This window comes from Bombina bombina, chromosome 6 (genome assembly GCF_027579735.1).
Source record: "Bombina bombina isolate aBomBom1 chromosome 6, aBomBom1.pri, whole genome shotgun sequence".
Lineage (NCBI taxonomy): Eukaryota > Metazoa > Chordata > Amphibia > Anura > Bombinatoridae > Bombina > Bombina bombina.
In genome coordinates, this window is record NC_069504.1 from 718,798,842 (window position 1) to 718,814,780 (window position 15,939).

A 15,939-nucleotide genomic window follows, 5' to 3' on the forward strand; every position below is an offset into this window, starting at 1 on the left:
TACCGACAAAAACTCGTAATCTAGGAGATAGTGAGGTAGTTTTATTGTTTTATTATAGTGATGTTAAATGGATGGCATATGTGTATTTAACGATAGATATATTTGTGTATGTCTCTCTAGGGTATTTAAACAGGGTGTTATGGGCAAAGTGAGTATGTTTGTTGGTTGGATTATTGATTTGGCTACTTTTTATTTATTATTAGTATAATTGTGCTAATTAAGGGCTAAATTACGCTCCCGCTCGTGTGTTAACTGTGCTAGAAGTAAGTTTTTTATTACAAGTTGAAAGAAAAATGTGTTTACACAACCGTTACCCCAACGGGCGCAAAAAGCCAAAGTTAGAATATTGGCATGTATTTATCAAGCCGTCAACCGCAAATACGCTGGAATTCCACAGCGTATTTGCGGCAAGCCTGATTCCCCTTAGTTATCAAACCCTACAGACCGGCAAAAGTAGAATTTAGTGACGTAACATACGATCCGCCGGACGCAGTCCGACACAGATCGATGCTTACGTCACTCCAGATGTTCCAAATGCAAGTTCGGCACAATCTGACTACTTTTACTAGTTAACAAATGTCTACCAGGTACGCTCGTCACTATTCCGGCCCAGCATACCTGGTTTTCAATCCGGCACCCTGGAGGCGGCGGATGCCATAGGAATCAATAGGAGTCTGAAAGGAGCGAAAGCTTATGTTCGCTGCTGCCCGATATCCCATTGATTTCTATGGTAATGTCTACACCTAACACCCTAACATGTACCCCGAGTCTAAACACCCCTAATCTGCCCCCCCTACACCGCCGCCACCTACATTATACTTATTAACCCCTAAAACTGGGAAAAAGCCGAAGAGCAGCGAGATCGATGACTGTTAGTCACCAACAGTCCGCTGCTCATTGCCCCGTACTTGGTGCACAGCTTTTTGACAGCTTTCTTGGTAATTTTGTAGAACGTATTTAGGTCAGCGACAGCGATGTTAGGTGATCTTAGGCAAGCGTATTGGTGCGGCGAATGCAGGTAAGTTGACAGCTTGATAAGTAGATGCCATTGTGTTAATGTATTCCCCCATAGAAGTCAATGGAGCAAGAAAATTGGAAAAACCCAACACCCTACTCAATTGTATTTTCTCAAGTGCGCTAACTCAACATGAAAATATGAATATTTCACATTCCAATGTTCTTTAAATAGCAGAATATGTTCTATTTATTCATAAATACATATTTCTAGACACATCTGATGTTTTTTTTGGTACAATATATATCTATATTTATATATCTATACAATTATATATAGGTATAGATACATACAAATATATATAGGAATATCTATTTAAATATACATAGAACATATAACCCTATGTGAGGAACATTGGAATGTGCAATATTTACAGTATATAATTAAATACTTTATTAAAAATGAATATTGTACCCACCTTATCAGAGGAGGCCAAGCGCTGCGAAATCTGTTGGCGTTCTACAAATAACCGATAATAATAATAATAGAACCATTCAGTGTGAAGGAAGTGTCAATAGCAATTAAGAATTTACAAAATATCAAAGCACCAGGCCCGGATGATTTCCCGGGGTCCATTTATAAGAGGTTGTGTCCACAGCTCGCACAGGTGTTACATCTGGCGTTCAGCTAAATCAAATCTGAGGGTTATATTATAAAAGAGAGTTTAGAGGCTTCTATAATAGCTATTCCAAAGCCAAATAAATATATCTCCTTCTGCAGTAAATATAGGCCATTATCCTTAATAAATGTGGATAAAAAAAAAATGTATTTTATGCTGCTTAGCAGACAGATTGGTCAAAATACTACCTGCCCTGATTCATGTGGACCTGGTCAGCTTTACAAAAGGTCATCAGGGTACAGATAATACCAGGAGACTTCTCAATTTATTTTTGTATGCAAGATCAAGGGGAACCCCAATGATGGCCCTGTCATTGGATGCCGAGAAGGCTTTTTAACAGGGTCCATTGGGATTACCTGTGGGAGGTGTTAAAGGCTTTCAGAATTCCCCCACCAATAATATCGGCAATTGAAGTATTATATACCTCACCTTTTGCCAAAGTCAGCGGTATGGGATTTTGTTCACCTAACATAGCCATTATAAACAGTACAAGACAGGGATTCCCTTTGTCCCCCCTGATATTCGCCCTAGTAATGGAACCACTCGCCAAAGCAATAAGAATTTCTCCCCTGATATCAGGAATTCCTTATGGCCCACGAGAAGAAAATAATTGGTCTTTTCATGGACGATTTCACTCTTCTTTTAACTAACCATCTATTGCCCCAGTGCTTTGTCTAATAGTGCAATGCCTTAACTAAGTCCTGTTACTTAGTTAGAGCTAAAATGTTTAGAATAGTAAATACTAAACTATTTCATATATAGTAAATGTAGCTTCTCAGCACATTGAGCTCAATGTAAGTTTACGGAGCTGATCTTACTAAAAGGCAATTGGTCTTATGAAAGTTTTTAAACGCATTAACAATTTTGATTAAGGTTTAACAAATTAAATCTGAGAGTCAGAGAAATGTGAAGTGGATTTAGGTAACTTAGGTTTTTGTTTAGTAATGATGTAACTGAAACAATTGTGTTTGTCAAAGAGGAGAGTAAAAGTTTTGGCAAGAGATATACTGAGGATAATAATTATATGAGATATGGTAACAGAACAAACAGTCACTGATATATTTGAGGCATCTGTTTCAGAAACGAACAGGCAGGTAAGTATATATCCAGAGCTCTGATAGGAGAATACTTGCGGTAACCCTTGGAAGTATGCAGGCTGTTATGAGATCGCAAGTGACCAGGAAGGCTGCAGCTGTGGCTGTGCAGAATTGAAGCTGAGGTGAAAGCGAGGCTGCTGACGTCAGATGGTGATGAACAGGGTCCGTGGAAGATCTGATTAGAATCCATTTAGAGGAAAACAGCAGTTAACAAGCCACAGGTAGAAAGCGGATCAGAATGAGGAAACTAAAATCAAGTAAATTCTTGCAGTGTTGAAGGGAGAGAAGGCAGTGTGGTGGTGGAAAGTCCAGAAGGAAAGTATTAGGCTCAAACTAAGGTAAACAGCAACAGCTAGAGGTTAACACTGATGTATGCCAATATTCAAGCAAAGGCTTAGTGGAATGATGATCCTTAAATAGGAAGCAATGTAATAGGAGGAGTCATAGATTAAAGGTACAGCTATATCATTACAAATAGATCAGTTCCGTAAACTTAGCTACTACAAGACCAATGTGTCTAAAACTGAAGCATATGCAATCAATATTCCGCAAGCCCAACTCACAGAACTACAATAACAATTTAAATTTCAGTGGTCCACTAACCACCTAAAACATCTGGGGGTCCAGCTGAGCGCAGATATAGAAACTACTCTGAAACTTAATTTTGATAATCTAATATCAGATATTGAGCACTTACTTATCACCACATCCATCACCTATTCATGCATTGAGAGCCCTTTTATGGGACCTCCAGAGCATTCATATGGTGCACTGGAGAATTCTGGGTAAAATCAAAGTCTCAGATTTGTATTTGAATGGGACTCTAAGCAGTGCTCCTATTTCAACTACTAATTTAGGCGAGAGCCCCCTGTGGTTAAGTTTTGAGTGTTTTAGGATTTAGAGCCTAATTAAATCATGTGACTTCCCAAAAAAAAGACATAAGAGATGTTACTAAATGGGAGGAGAGATGGGTAAAGAACAGGAGCAAGATGTGTTTCATTATGATACTCTTTTAAAAGATCACTCTCAGAGGCTCCCGTGGCAGATAAAGGCCTGGGTTAGTGAACTTAACATTGTAATATCAGAACAAAGTCTTAGTAAGGCAATATCCCTAATGAAAAAAACCCTACATTGTGTGACACATATGGAAGTATACATGAAGGTGCTATTGAAATGGCATATAGTACCCATGAGGATAGCTAGTATGCTTAAAGGGACAGTCAAGGCCAAAAAAAACTTTTATTTTTCAAATAGGGCATGTAATTTTAAACAACTTTCCAATTTACTTTTATCAACAATTTTGCTTTGTTCTCTTGGTATTCTATTTGAGAGCAAACCTAGGAAGGCTCATATGATAATTTCTAAGCCCTTGAAGGCTGCCTCTAATCACATGCTTTTGTATTTGTACAACAGGAGAGAGTAGTTCAGGTAAACCATATAGATAGCATTGTGATCTCGCCTGTGGGTTGTGGCAGACACTGCACTAATTGGCTAAAATGCAAGTCAATAGATAATAACTAAAAGTCATGTGATTAGGGGCGGTCAGGAGATGCTTAGATACAAGATAGTCACAGCAGTAAAAAGTGTATTAATATAACTGTGTTGGTTATGCAAAACTGGGGAATGGGTAATAAAGGGATTATCTATCTTTTTAAACAACAAAAATGCTGGTGTTGACTGTCCCTTTAATAATGGCTCTTCACAGTGCTGGAGGACCTGCGGGCAGCAAGGTTCAGATCTGCATATTTGGTGGTCTTGTCCAAGGTTGGTACCGCTTTGGCAGGACATCAGAGTGCTATTACAATCCATGAATATTGATATATTTCTTTCCCCGCAACAGGCCCTATTACACGTTTGATGATGAAACCCTAGTTCCTACTAGAAGACTCATGATTTATATTGTATCTGTGGGTGTTTCCTTGGGTGTATGTGCAAGTTTGTGTTTGAGTTTGTCTGTCCATAGTCTGTTCCATTTTAGGACATTTTGACCTTATTACTGATTATTCACATCTTTCTACAGACTTTGAGACTAATGAGACCTTTCCGGAAGTCACCAATCCACCAAATAACCTTTAAATGATTGTTTAGGCAGTTCAGGGCCCTTCCTTTTAGCCACTGCATGCTGTTGTCATTATTTAGTTGGCATCTTCCTTGACAAAAAAATAATCAGAACTCCATATTTGTCTTGTAAATCTCATTTTTTTACAAAATTACTTTAACCTAGAATCACCAAAATGTGATTATGAAATAAAAATAAACAATTTAAAAAATACATTTCTAGATGTTGTGGTTGTGATTTTGGTTTCCTGCAGATATTGTTTGCTGTAAAATGTATCACGTGTATGTGTCTCATTGAATACAAATACATGTACAAATGTCTACCAATGGGATATACAGTAATGATAAATACATGTTTAGTGAATCTAGACCAAATATTTATATATAATTCTAAAATGGTATTTCTGATCATTTCAGAGTGGGTTACACATGCACAACATTAAATAATTATTCCATATCTTCTTGAGATACTTGTAAATATTTTAAAAAGGTTAGCTTTGCCCTATATCAACTCAATTTGGAATTTGATAAGTGCAAAATCGTTCTGAAACCTGTTGAAAAGTATAGAGAAAATGGATTTGTGATCACCAAAGTTTTTTCAAACACTGAAATGTTGTTATTGTTTACACTGTGATCATTCCATTATCAGAAAATGCATGTCAGTAGCCAAAAAGCACAATCAACAATATTGGAATTGACTTCATAATTTTGAGAATACGGGGTAGATTTAACAAGCAGCCGATGCAGCAATCTACCCCCCGTAGTTTCAGATTCTGCTGAAACATACGTTAAGAAGCAGCGTTCTTAAGACCGCTGCTCCTCAACTCCTCCGTCACCTCTGAGGCGGCGGACATCAATCATCCTGATCAGATACAATCCGGATGATTGACATCCCCCTGCTAGCGGCCGAATGGCCGTGAATTTGCAGGGGGCGGCATTGCACAAGCATTTTACTACAACGAATCATGTCCGCCCGCATCATAATAAATCGGACCCAATGTCTGGATCGTTTCTGTCTAGCATTTAGTTAGTGCTTAAAGGGACAGTCTATACTAAAATTGTTATAGTTTTAAAAGATAGATAATACCTGTATTCTTCATTCAACTTTGTTAAATTAATATACTTTATAGCATTTAAACCTCTACATTTCTGCCTGTTTCTAAGCCACTATAAGCAGCCTCTTATCACATGCTTTTCTTTATTAGCTTTTAACAACAGGAGACTGCTAGTTCATGTGAGCCATATAGATAACATTAAGTTCAAGCCTGTGGAGTTATTTAAGAGGTAGCACAGTACTAAATGCAAGTCAATAGATAATAAATAAAAAGTCATGTGATCAGGGGGCTGTCAGAAGATGCTTAAATACAAGGTAATCACAGAGGTAAAAAGTATATTAAAATAACTGTGGGTTTATGATTATAAGATGGAAATACTGCATTTGCTTTTGGAACAAGGTAATTTTTTGCAAACCAAGACAAGAAAGCTGATTCATTCTAACAATGTTAGTTTAAGTGTGAATGAAGAAGAAAAGAAAGTCCAATAGAAAAAAATGCATGTTCTTACTTACGTTTTTGTATTGCCTAATCTAATGGCTTTTAATGCTGACTGTACTGTCCTCATTAACTGATAACTAGTCAGCTAGTTAACAAACCAGACAGAAATAGCTTTGTGTTTATTCCAAACTGATTTTACTTCTGAATAGTTATTTTTGTAAAACTGCAATACAATAAGAAAAGTTGAAATTACAATATGTAGTTACACATGGTGCTTGCAATACATACAATAATACATGTTTCTAACACAGAGAGCTTACATTTAATCCTTACAGCAAATAGCAATGCAATTCAAATGTACAATGAACTCTTAGCAAACAATAACTTACAGGCATATGTATGTTTAGAGGCAAATGTTTAAGAGCTGATTTCCATGCTTCTTGAAGCTAAGATGGCTGCTGAGAAACTGAAAGTAACTTTGTATTAACAAACTTTATTAACACTTCCTGTTTTATTCTTGAGAGGAACCAAGCTGTAATTGCAACATGAAACCACCAGATGTCATCAACATGAACATAATAAGCATATAATAGACAGAACACTGACTATATTGTCCTGTTTCTGTGAATGACAAGGAGCCCTTTTTACAAATTCTAGATGTAGTTACAGTCAATGGCCTAGATTCAATAAAACACATTCATGAAATTAATATCTCACTGTAAAAACTTGCTTCAACATCGCAACTCAGAAAACTGAAGCATTTGTCACAATTTGTACCCAGCCTCATCACAGCTTGTGAGAGTCACTCTCTTTTATATTCACTGGAACTGCAAATATCTTTTAACCGTTTACTTCTTGCTGCATAGAACAGTTTCCTATTTGAAATATACCAGCAGAAAAACAAAATAAAAAACATTAAAAAAAACTTCCTATATAAAACAGTCCACTTAAAGAGACTAAAACCCCAACATTTTCAACTTTCTAATTTACTTCTATTATCACATTTTCTTTGTTTTCTTGTTATCCTTTTTTGAAAAGCAGGGCGGTAAGCTCAGACGTGTGCAAGTGTCTACAGCACTAAATGGCAGCAGTTTTGCAACAATTATATGCACGAGCACTAGGTGGCAGCACTATTTCCTGTCATGTAGTGCTTCCGACACATGCATGCTACCTATCTAGATATCTCTTCAACAAAGAACAACACAAGAATGAAGCAAATTCGATAATAATAATAAACTTTTTTTAATATTGTATTCTTTATCTGAATCATGAAAGAAAAAATGTAAGTGTCATGCCATAAGCACTTAACATAAGCTTTAAAATAGTGAGACTTAACTATGAGATAAGGAGCCCTTGCGAGGCAGGCATGCTCGTGTGGGCCTGTTTACTACAATATAAGTTTGGAGGATTGTAACGCTGTGCAAGACCAGGGGGCAGCGCTGTACAAGCATGTAGTGGACGTATAGTGACCGCTGCCCATTCGCCACAAAAATAGGTGAAATGAGCATTTAATTTTAAACATGATATTGCCTAAACAACGAACCCCATCTGCAGCCTAACGGGCGTTTATCAATTATGCCCATTACGTGTTAAATGAAAAGTACCAAAGTTACGAGACTCACATTTTTGCCATTCATTCTCTTTTCCCTATAGCAATGGATTTTTCTCAGACTAAGTGCAATTAAAGGGACACTGAACCCAATTTTTCTCTTTTGTGATTCAGAGAGAGCATGCAATTTTAAAGGGACACTGAATCCAATTTTTTTTTTTCTTTCGTGATTCAGATGCAATTTTAAGCAACTTTCTAATTTACTCCTATTATTAAATGTTCTTTATGGTCTTGCTATCTTTATTTGAAAAGCAAGAATTTAAGTTTAGATGCCAGCCTATTTTTGGTGAACAACCTGGGTTTTTCTTGCTGATTGGTGGATAAATTCACCCACCAATAAACAAGTGCTGTCCAGGGTCTGAACCAAAAATTGGTTGACTCCTTAGCTTAAATGCCTTCTTTTTCAAATAAAGATAGCAAGAGAATGAAGAAAAAATTATAATAGGAGTAAATTAGAAAGTTTCTTTAAATTGCATGCTCTATCTGAATCACGAAAGATACAATTTGGGTTCAGTGTCCTCTTAAGTATTAGTGAAAAGATATGCCTTCTGTGTCAGAATGTATGGTAGTTTCTCAGTTCAGATTCTAATAGACTACACATTTTTTTACATACAAAGTAATCCTACATAAATTGATATGGATCATAATGTGTCTAAATATGTCACTTTTTGTTTTTCTTTTAGCTTCTGAAATTGCTTCAAAACTGAGAAAGTTGGAAACTTCTACAAAGAGTAAGATAAAAAAAACTGGTACCCACTACAATATTGTGATAATGTTCAATAATGTTAAAATTTAAAATGAGTGAATATAAAGCAAACTGTATTGTGCATTGATGTTTCTGGTATTAATTTGTAAACATGTATTGCTCCGATTTGAAATGAGACCAACTGGTCAAAAAAACATACTTCAAATATGGGACTCGCAGCCAAGCTGCTCCTTAGAATGACCCGAAAAACTAACGCCGGCTTTTTTCTGGCCGCACCATAAAAATAACTCTGGTATTGAGAGTCCACAAAAAGGCTGCGTTAGGCTCCAAAAAAGGAGCGTAGAGCATTTTTAACGCTGCTTCAACTCTCGATACCAGAGTTGCTTACGCAAGCGGCCAGCCTCAAAAACGTGCTCGTGCACGATTCCCCCATAGGAAACAATGGGGCTGTTTGAGCTGAAAAAAAACCTAACACCTGCAAAAAAGCCGCGTTCAGCTCTTAACGCAGCCCCATTGTTTGCTATGGGGAAACACTTCTACGTCTGCACCTAACACCCTAACATGTACCCAGAGTCTAAACACCCCTAACCTTACACTTATTAACCCCTAATCTGCCACCCCAGCTATCGCTGATCCCTGCATATTATTATTAACCCCTAATCTGCCGCTCCATAAACCGCCGCTACTTACATTATCCCTATGTACCCCTAATCTGCTGCCCTAACATCGCCGACCCCTATATTATATTTATTAACCCCTAATCTGCCCCCCACAACGTCGCCTCCACCTGCCTACACTTATTAACCCCTAATCTGCCGACCGGACAGCACCGCTACTATAATAAAGTTATTAACCCCTAATCCGCCTCACTAACCCTATAATAAATAGTATTAACCCCTAATCTGCCCTCCCTAACATCGCCGACACCTAACTTCAATTATTAACCCCTAATCTGCCGACCCAATCTCGCCGCTATTCTAATAAATGTATTAACCCCTAAAGCTAAGTCTAACCCTAACACTAACACCCCCTAAATTAAATATAATTTAAATCTAACGAAATTAATTATCTCTTATTAAATAAATTATTCCTATTTAAAGCTAAATACTTACCTGTAAAATAAATCCTAATATAGCTACAATATAAATTATAATTATATTATAGCTATTTTAGGATTAATATTTATTTTACAGGTAACTTTGTATTTATTTTAACCAGGTACAATAGCTAAAATAGTTAAAATAATTACAAATTTACCTGTAAAAGAAATCCTAACCTAAGTTACAATTAAACCTAACACTATGCTATCAATAAATTAATTAAATAAACTACCTACAATTACCTACAATTAACCTAACACTACACTATCAATAAATTAATTAAATACAATTCCTACAAATAAATACAATTAAATAAACTTTCTAAAGTACAAAAAAAAAAAGAACTAAGTTACAAAAAATAAAACAATATTTACAAACATAAGAAAAATATTACAACAATTTTAAACTAATTACACCTACTCTAAGCCCCCTAATAAAATAACAAAGCCCCCCAAAATAAAAAAATGCCCTACCCTATTCTAAATAACTAAAGTTCAAAGCTCTTTTACCTTACCAGCCCTGAACAGGGCCCTTTGCGGGGCATGCCCCAAGAAGTTCAGCTCTTTTGCCTGTAAAAGAAAAAATACAATACCCAAGCCCCCCAACATTACAACCCACCACCCACATACCCCTAATCTAACCCAAACCCCCCTTAAATAAACCTAACACTAAGCCCCTGAAGATCTTCCTACCTTATCTTCACCTCACCGGGTTCAACGATCTGTCCAGAAGAGCTCCTCCGATGTCCTGATCCAAGCCCAAGCGGGGGGCTGAAGAGGTCCATGATCCGGATGAAGTCTTCATCCAAGCGGGAGCTGAAGAGGTCCATGATCCGGATGAAGTCTTCTATCAACGGTATCTTCAATCTTCTTTCTTCCGGATCCATCTTGCAGACCTCCGACGCGGAACATCCTGCTGGCCCGACGGACTAACGACGAATGACGGTTCCTTTAAGGGACGTCATCCAAGATGGCGTCCCTCAAATTCCGATTGGCTGATAGGATTCTATCAGCCAATCAGAATTAAGGTAGGAATATTCTGATTGGCTGATGGAATCAGCCAATCAGATTCAAGTTCAATCTGATTGGCTGATTCAATCAGCCAATCAGATTGAGCTCGCAATCTATTGGCTGTTCCGATCAGCCAATAGAATGCGAGCTCAATCTGATTGGCTGATTGGATCAGCCAATCGGATTGAATTTGATTCTGATTGGCTGATTCCATCAGCCAATCAGAATATTCCTACCTTAATTCCGATTGGCTGATAGAATCCTATCAGCCAATCGGAATTGGAGGGACGCCATCTTGGATGACGTCCCTTAAAGGAACCGTTATTCGTCGTTAGTCCGTCGGGCCAGCAGGATGTTCCGCGTCGGAGGTCTGCAAGATGGATGCGGAAGAAAGAAGATTGAAGATGCCGTTGATAGAAGACTTCATCCGGATCATTGACCTCTTCAGCTCCCGCTTGGATGAAGACTTCATCCGGATCATGGACCTCTTCAGCCCCCCGCTTGGGCTTGGATCAGGACATCGGAGGAGCTCTTCTGGACAGATCGTTGAACCCGGTGAGGTGAAGATAAGGTAGGAAGATCTTCAGGGGCTTAGTGTTAGGTTTATTTAAGGGGGGTTTGGGTTAGATTAGGGGTATGTGGGTGGTGGGTTGTAATGTTGGGGGGCTTGGGTATTGTATTTTTTCTTTTACAGGCAAAAGAGCTGAACTTCTTGGGGCATGCCCCGCAAAGGGCCCTGTTCAGGGCTGGTAAGGTAAAAGAGCTTTGAACTTTAGTTATTTAGAATAGGGTAGGGCATTTTTTTATTTTGGGGGGCTTTGTTATTTTATTAGGGGGCTTAGAGTAGGTGTAATTAGTTTAAAATTGTTGTAATATTTTTCTTATGTTTGTAAATATTTTTTTATTTTTTGTAACTTAGTTCTTTTTTTTTTTTGTACTTTAGCAAGTTTATTTAATTGTATTTATTTGTAGGAATTGTATTTAATTAATTTATTGATAGTGTAGTGTTAGGTTAATTGTAGGTAATTGTAGGTAGTTTATTTAATTAATTTATTGATAGTATAGTATTAGGTTTAATTGTAACTTAGGTTAGGATTTCTTTTACAGGTAAATTTGTAATTATTTTAACTATTTTAGCTATTAAATAGTTCTTAACTATTTAATAGCTATTGTACCTGGTTAAAATAAATACAAAGTTACCTGTAAAATAAATATTAATCCTAAAATAGCTATAATATAATTATAATTTATATTGATTTTACAGGTAAGTATTTAGCTTTAAATAGGAATAATTTATTTAATAAGAGATAATTAATTTCGTTAGATTTAAATTATATTTAACTTAGGGGGGTGTTAGTGTTAGGGTTAGACTTAGCTTTAGGGGTTAATACATTTATTAGAATAGCGGTGAGCTCCGGTCGGCAGATTAGGGGTTAATAATTGAAGTTAGGTGTCGGCGATGTTAGGGAGGGCAGATTAGGGGTTAATACTATTTATTATAGGGTTAATTATGCGGATTAGGGGTTAATAACTTTATTATAGTAGCGCTCAGGTCGGATTAGGGGTTAATAAGTGTAGGCAGGTGGAGGCGACGTTGAGGGGGGCAGATTAGGGGTTCATAAATATAATATAGGGGTCGGCGGTGTTAGGGGCAGCAGATTAGGGGTACATAAGGATAACGTAGGTGGCGGCGCTTTGCGGTCGGCAGATTAGGGGTTAATAAGTGTAGGCAGGTGGAGGCGACGTTGAGGGGGGCAGATTAGGGGTTAATAAATATAATACAGGGGTCGGCGGTGTTAGGGGCAGCAGATTAGGGGTACATAAGGATAACGTAGGTGGCGGTCGGCAGATTAGGGGTTAAAAAAAATTATTCGAGTGTCGGCGATGTGGGGGGGTCTCGGTTTAGGGGTACATAGGTAGTTTATGGGTGTTAGTGTACTTTAGAGTACAGTAGTTAAGAGCTTTATAAACCGGCGTTAGCCCAGAAAGCTCTTAACTACTGACTTTTTTCTTGTGGCTGGAGTTTTGTCGTTAGATGTCTAACGCTCACTTCAGAAACGACTCGAAATACCGGAGTTAGAAAGATCCCATTGAAAAGATAGGATACGCAATTTACGTAAGGGGATCTGTGGTATGGAAAAGTCGCGGCTGAAAAGTGAGCGTTAGACCCTATTTTGAGTGACTCCAAATACCGGCGGTAGCCTAAAACCAGCGTTAGGAGCCTCTAACGCTGGTTTTCACGGCTAACGCCAAACTCCAAATCTAGGTCATTGTAAGTACAGTAATTTGATCTTTTTAAGCAGTTTCTATCAGCAATCATTTATTTGTGATTGGGATTTTACAGTTTGCCATGCGCCTTGTTTATTGGGGACCAAGATCAGTTGCACAGATTTTTTACTGTAAACACAAGTCCCAAAAATCATGTTTTGAAAAATTGAAATTTATATAATCTGGAAACTTGTGTTAACATTTTTTATACTACTAGAAATTTGGAATGACAGACCTTTTTCAGTACAGTGAGGTTATTTTAACATTGTAACTTACTGGTTTCATGATTTAAAGTATGAGACCTGTTAAAAGCCAGCTATAGAAAATTAGATCAGTTGCTACGACTTTCTTTTTATGTAAATTAATTTCCCACTTTGTTTTCCATAATTATAGAAGAAAATAATTTTAAAAATATTTATATTGATAAAAATACCCAGTATACCCACAATACCCATACACAAATGACATTTAGATTATTTAACACTCCATTAACACCAACTTGTGGCAGTTATGAATCTTGGCTGTGTTTGACTCAGAAAGATTGTGATCACTATCACCTAGATTACGAGTTTTGGGCTAAACAGGGTGCGAAACTAACACCAAAAAATTGCGTTATTTCACCCTCCATAGCGCTGCCATTGCGAGTTACTGAAAACCCTCCTTGTGCATGCGATATGGTGGAGTTAAGCTCCATACTGCACACAATCCAAGGGCTGCTTTGACATGCTCCTGCACGCTTTTCCCCTTAGACATCAATGGGGAGAGCGTGTTAGAAAAAAACACCTGAAGTGCGGAATGAAAAATCTCTGTAACGCAACCCCATTAATGTCTATGGGGAAAAAAGTTATGTTTAAAACTAACACCCTAACATAAACCCCAAGTCTAAACACCCCTAATCCACCGCCCCGACATCGCCGACACCTAAATAAAGTTATTAACCCCTAATCTGCCGCCCCAGACATTGCCGACATTAATAAAAGTTATTAACCACCTAATCCGCCGCTCCCTGACATCGCCACCACTTTAATAAAGTTATTAACCCCTATTCTGCCACTCACCGACATCACCGCCACTATAATAAAGTTATTAACCCCTATTCCGCCGCTCCCCAACATCGCCGACACTTTAATAAAGTTATTAACCCCTACACCTCTGGCCTCCCACATCTCCGCAACTTAATAAACCAATTAACCCCTAAACCTCATGGCCCCCACATCTCCGCCACTAAATAAACCTATTAATTCCCTAAACAGCCGGACCCCCACAAAGCAAAACACTAAATTAAACTATTAACCCCTAAACCTAACACCCCTCTAACTTGAAATTAAAATTACAATATAACTATATTTAAATAAATAAAAACTTACCTGTGAAATAAAAATAAACCTAACATTAAACTATAAATTAACTTAACCTTACTATTCCAATAAAATAAAAAATACTACCAATTAAAAATACTAAATTACAAATTTAAAAAAAACCTAACACTAAAAAATTTAAAAAATCGAAAATTACAAAAAATAATAAACACTAAATTACGAAAAACAAAAAATAATAAGCGAAATTATCAAAAATAAAATAAATTACATCTACTCTAATAGCCCTATAAAAATAAAAAAAGCCCCCCAAAATAAAAACACCCCCTAGCCTACAGTAAACTACCAATAGCCCTTAAAAGGGTCTTTTGTAGTGCATTGCCCAAAGTTAAACAGCCCTTTTACCTGCAAAAAAATACAAAGTCCCCCAACAGTAAAACCCACCACCCAACCAACCCCACAAAATAAAAAAACCTACCTCTAAAAAAAACTTAAGCTACCCATTGCCCCTAAAGGGGCATTTGTATGGGCATTAAGCTCTTTTTCATTGCCCTTAAAAGGGCATTTAGCTCTTTTTCAAAAGCCCAAACCCTAATCTGAAAAAAAAACACCCCAAAAAATAAAAAATACCTAATACCTAACGCAGGATATTTACTCACAGTTGCTGAAGTCCGGACATCCAGGTGGCGAGAAGTCTTCATCCAGGCGGCGACATCTTCATCCATCGCGGGGGCATCTTCTATCTTCATCCCGGTGGTGAGGAGCGGCAAAGACATCCAGCACGGAGCGTCCTTTTCATACGGTCCCCACCGTACACTGAAGCTTCAATGCAAGGTAGCCGTTTCAAAATGGCGTACCTTGCATTCCTATTGGCTGATTTGATTCTTCAAATTCAACTTAGCCAATAGGATGAGAGCTTCTAAAATCCTATTGGCTGTTCAAAACAGCCAATAGGATGAGAGCTACTGAAATCCTATTGACTGTTCAAATCATCCAATAGGATTTCAGTAGCTCTCATCCTATTGGCTGCTTTAAACAGCCAATATGATTTTAGAAATTCTCATCCTATTGGCTGATTTGAATTTGAAGAATCAAATCAGCCAATAGTAATGCAAGGTACGCCATTTTGAAATGGCTACCTTTCATTGAAGCTTCAGTGTATGGTGGGGACCATATGAAGAGGACGCTCCGCGCTGGATGTCTTCTCCGCTCCACTCCGCGCTGCCGGGATGAAGATAGAATACACCCCTGCGATGGATGAAGATATTTGCCGCCTGGATGAAGGCTTCCCGCCTCCTAGATGTCCGGACTTCAGCAACCGTGAGTAGATATTCTGGGGTTAGTGTTAGGTATATTTTTATTTTTTGGGGGAGGGTTTAGATTAAAGTTTGGGCTTTTGAAAAGAGCTAAATGTCGTTTTAAGGGCAATGAAAAAGTACTGAATGCTCTTTTAAGGGCAATGCCCATACAAAGGGCTATTAGATTAGGTGTAATTTTTTTTTTATATATAATTTAATTTATTATTTTTTGTAAGCTTAGTGTTTTTAATTTTTCATAATTTAGTGTTTATGTTAGGTTTATTTTTATTTCACAGGTAAGTTTTTATTTATTTAAATATAGTTATATTGTAATTTTAATTTAAAGTTAG

At 37.4% G+C, this 15,939-nt stretch overlaps 1 protein-coding gene across 4 annotated transcripts in view; it reads left to right on the forward strand.

The window, feature by feature from the left end:
* LOC128663538 (F-box/LRR-repeat protein 12) overlaps positions 1-15,939 on the forward strand; it is a 495,942-nt gene that overhangs the window by 110,526 nt on the left and 369,477 nt on the right. For all 4 annotated transcript variants that reach the window (XM_053717912.1, XM_053717913.1, XM_053717914.1 and 1 more), the window contains exon 5: positions 8,575-8,622. In XM_053717912.1, the coding sequence (XP_053573887.1) occupies positions 8,575-8,622 (48 nt within the window). The remainder of the gene's footprint in view (positions 1-8,574; positions 8,623-15,939) is intronic.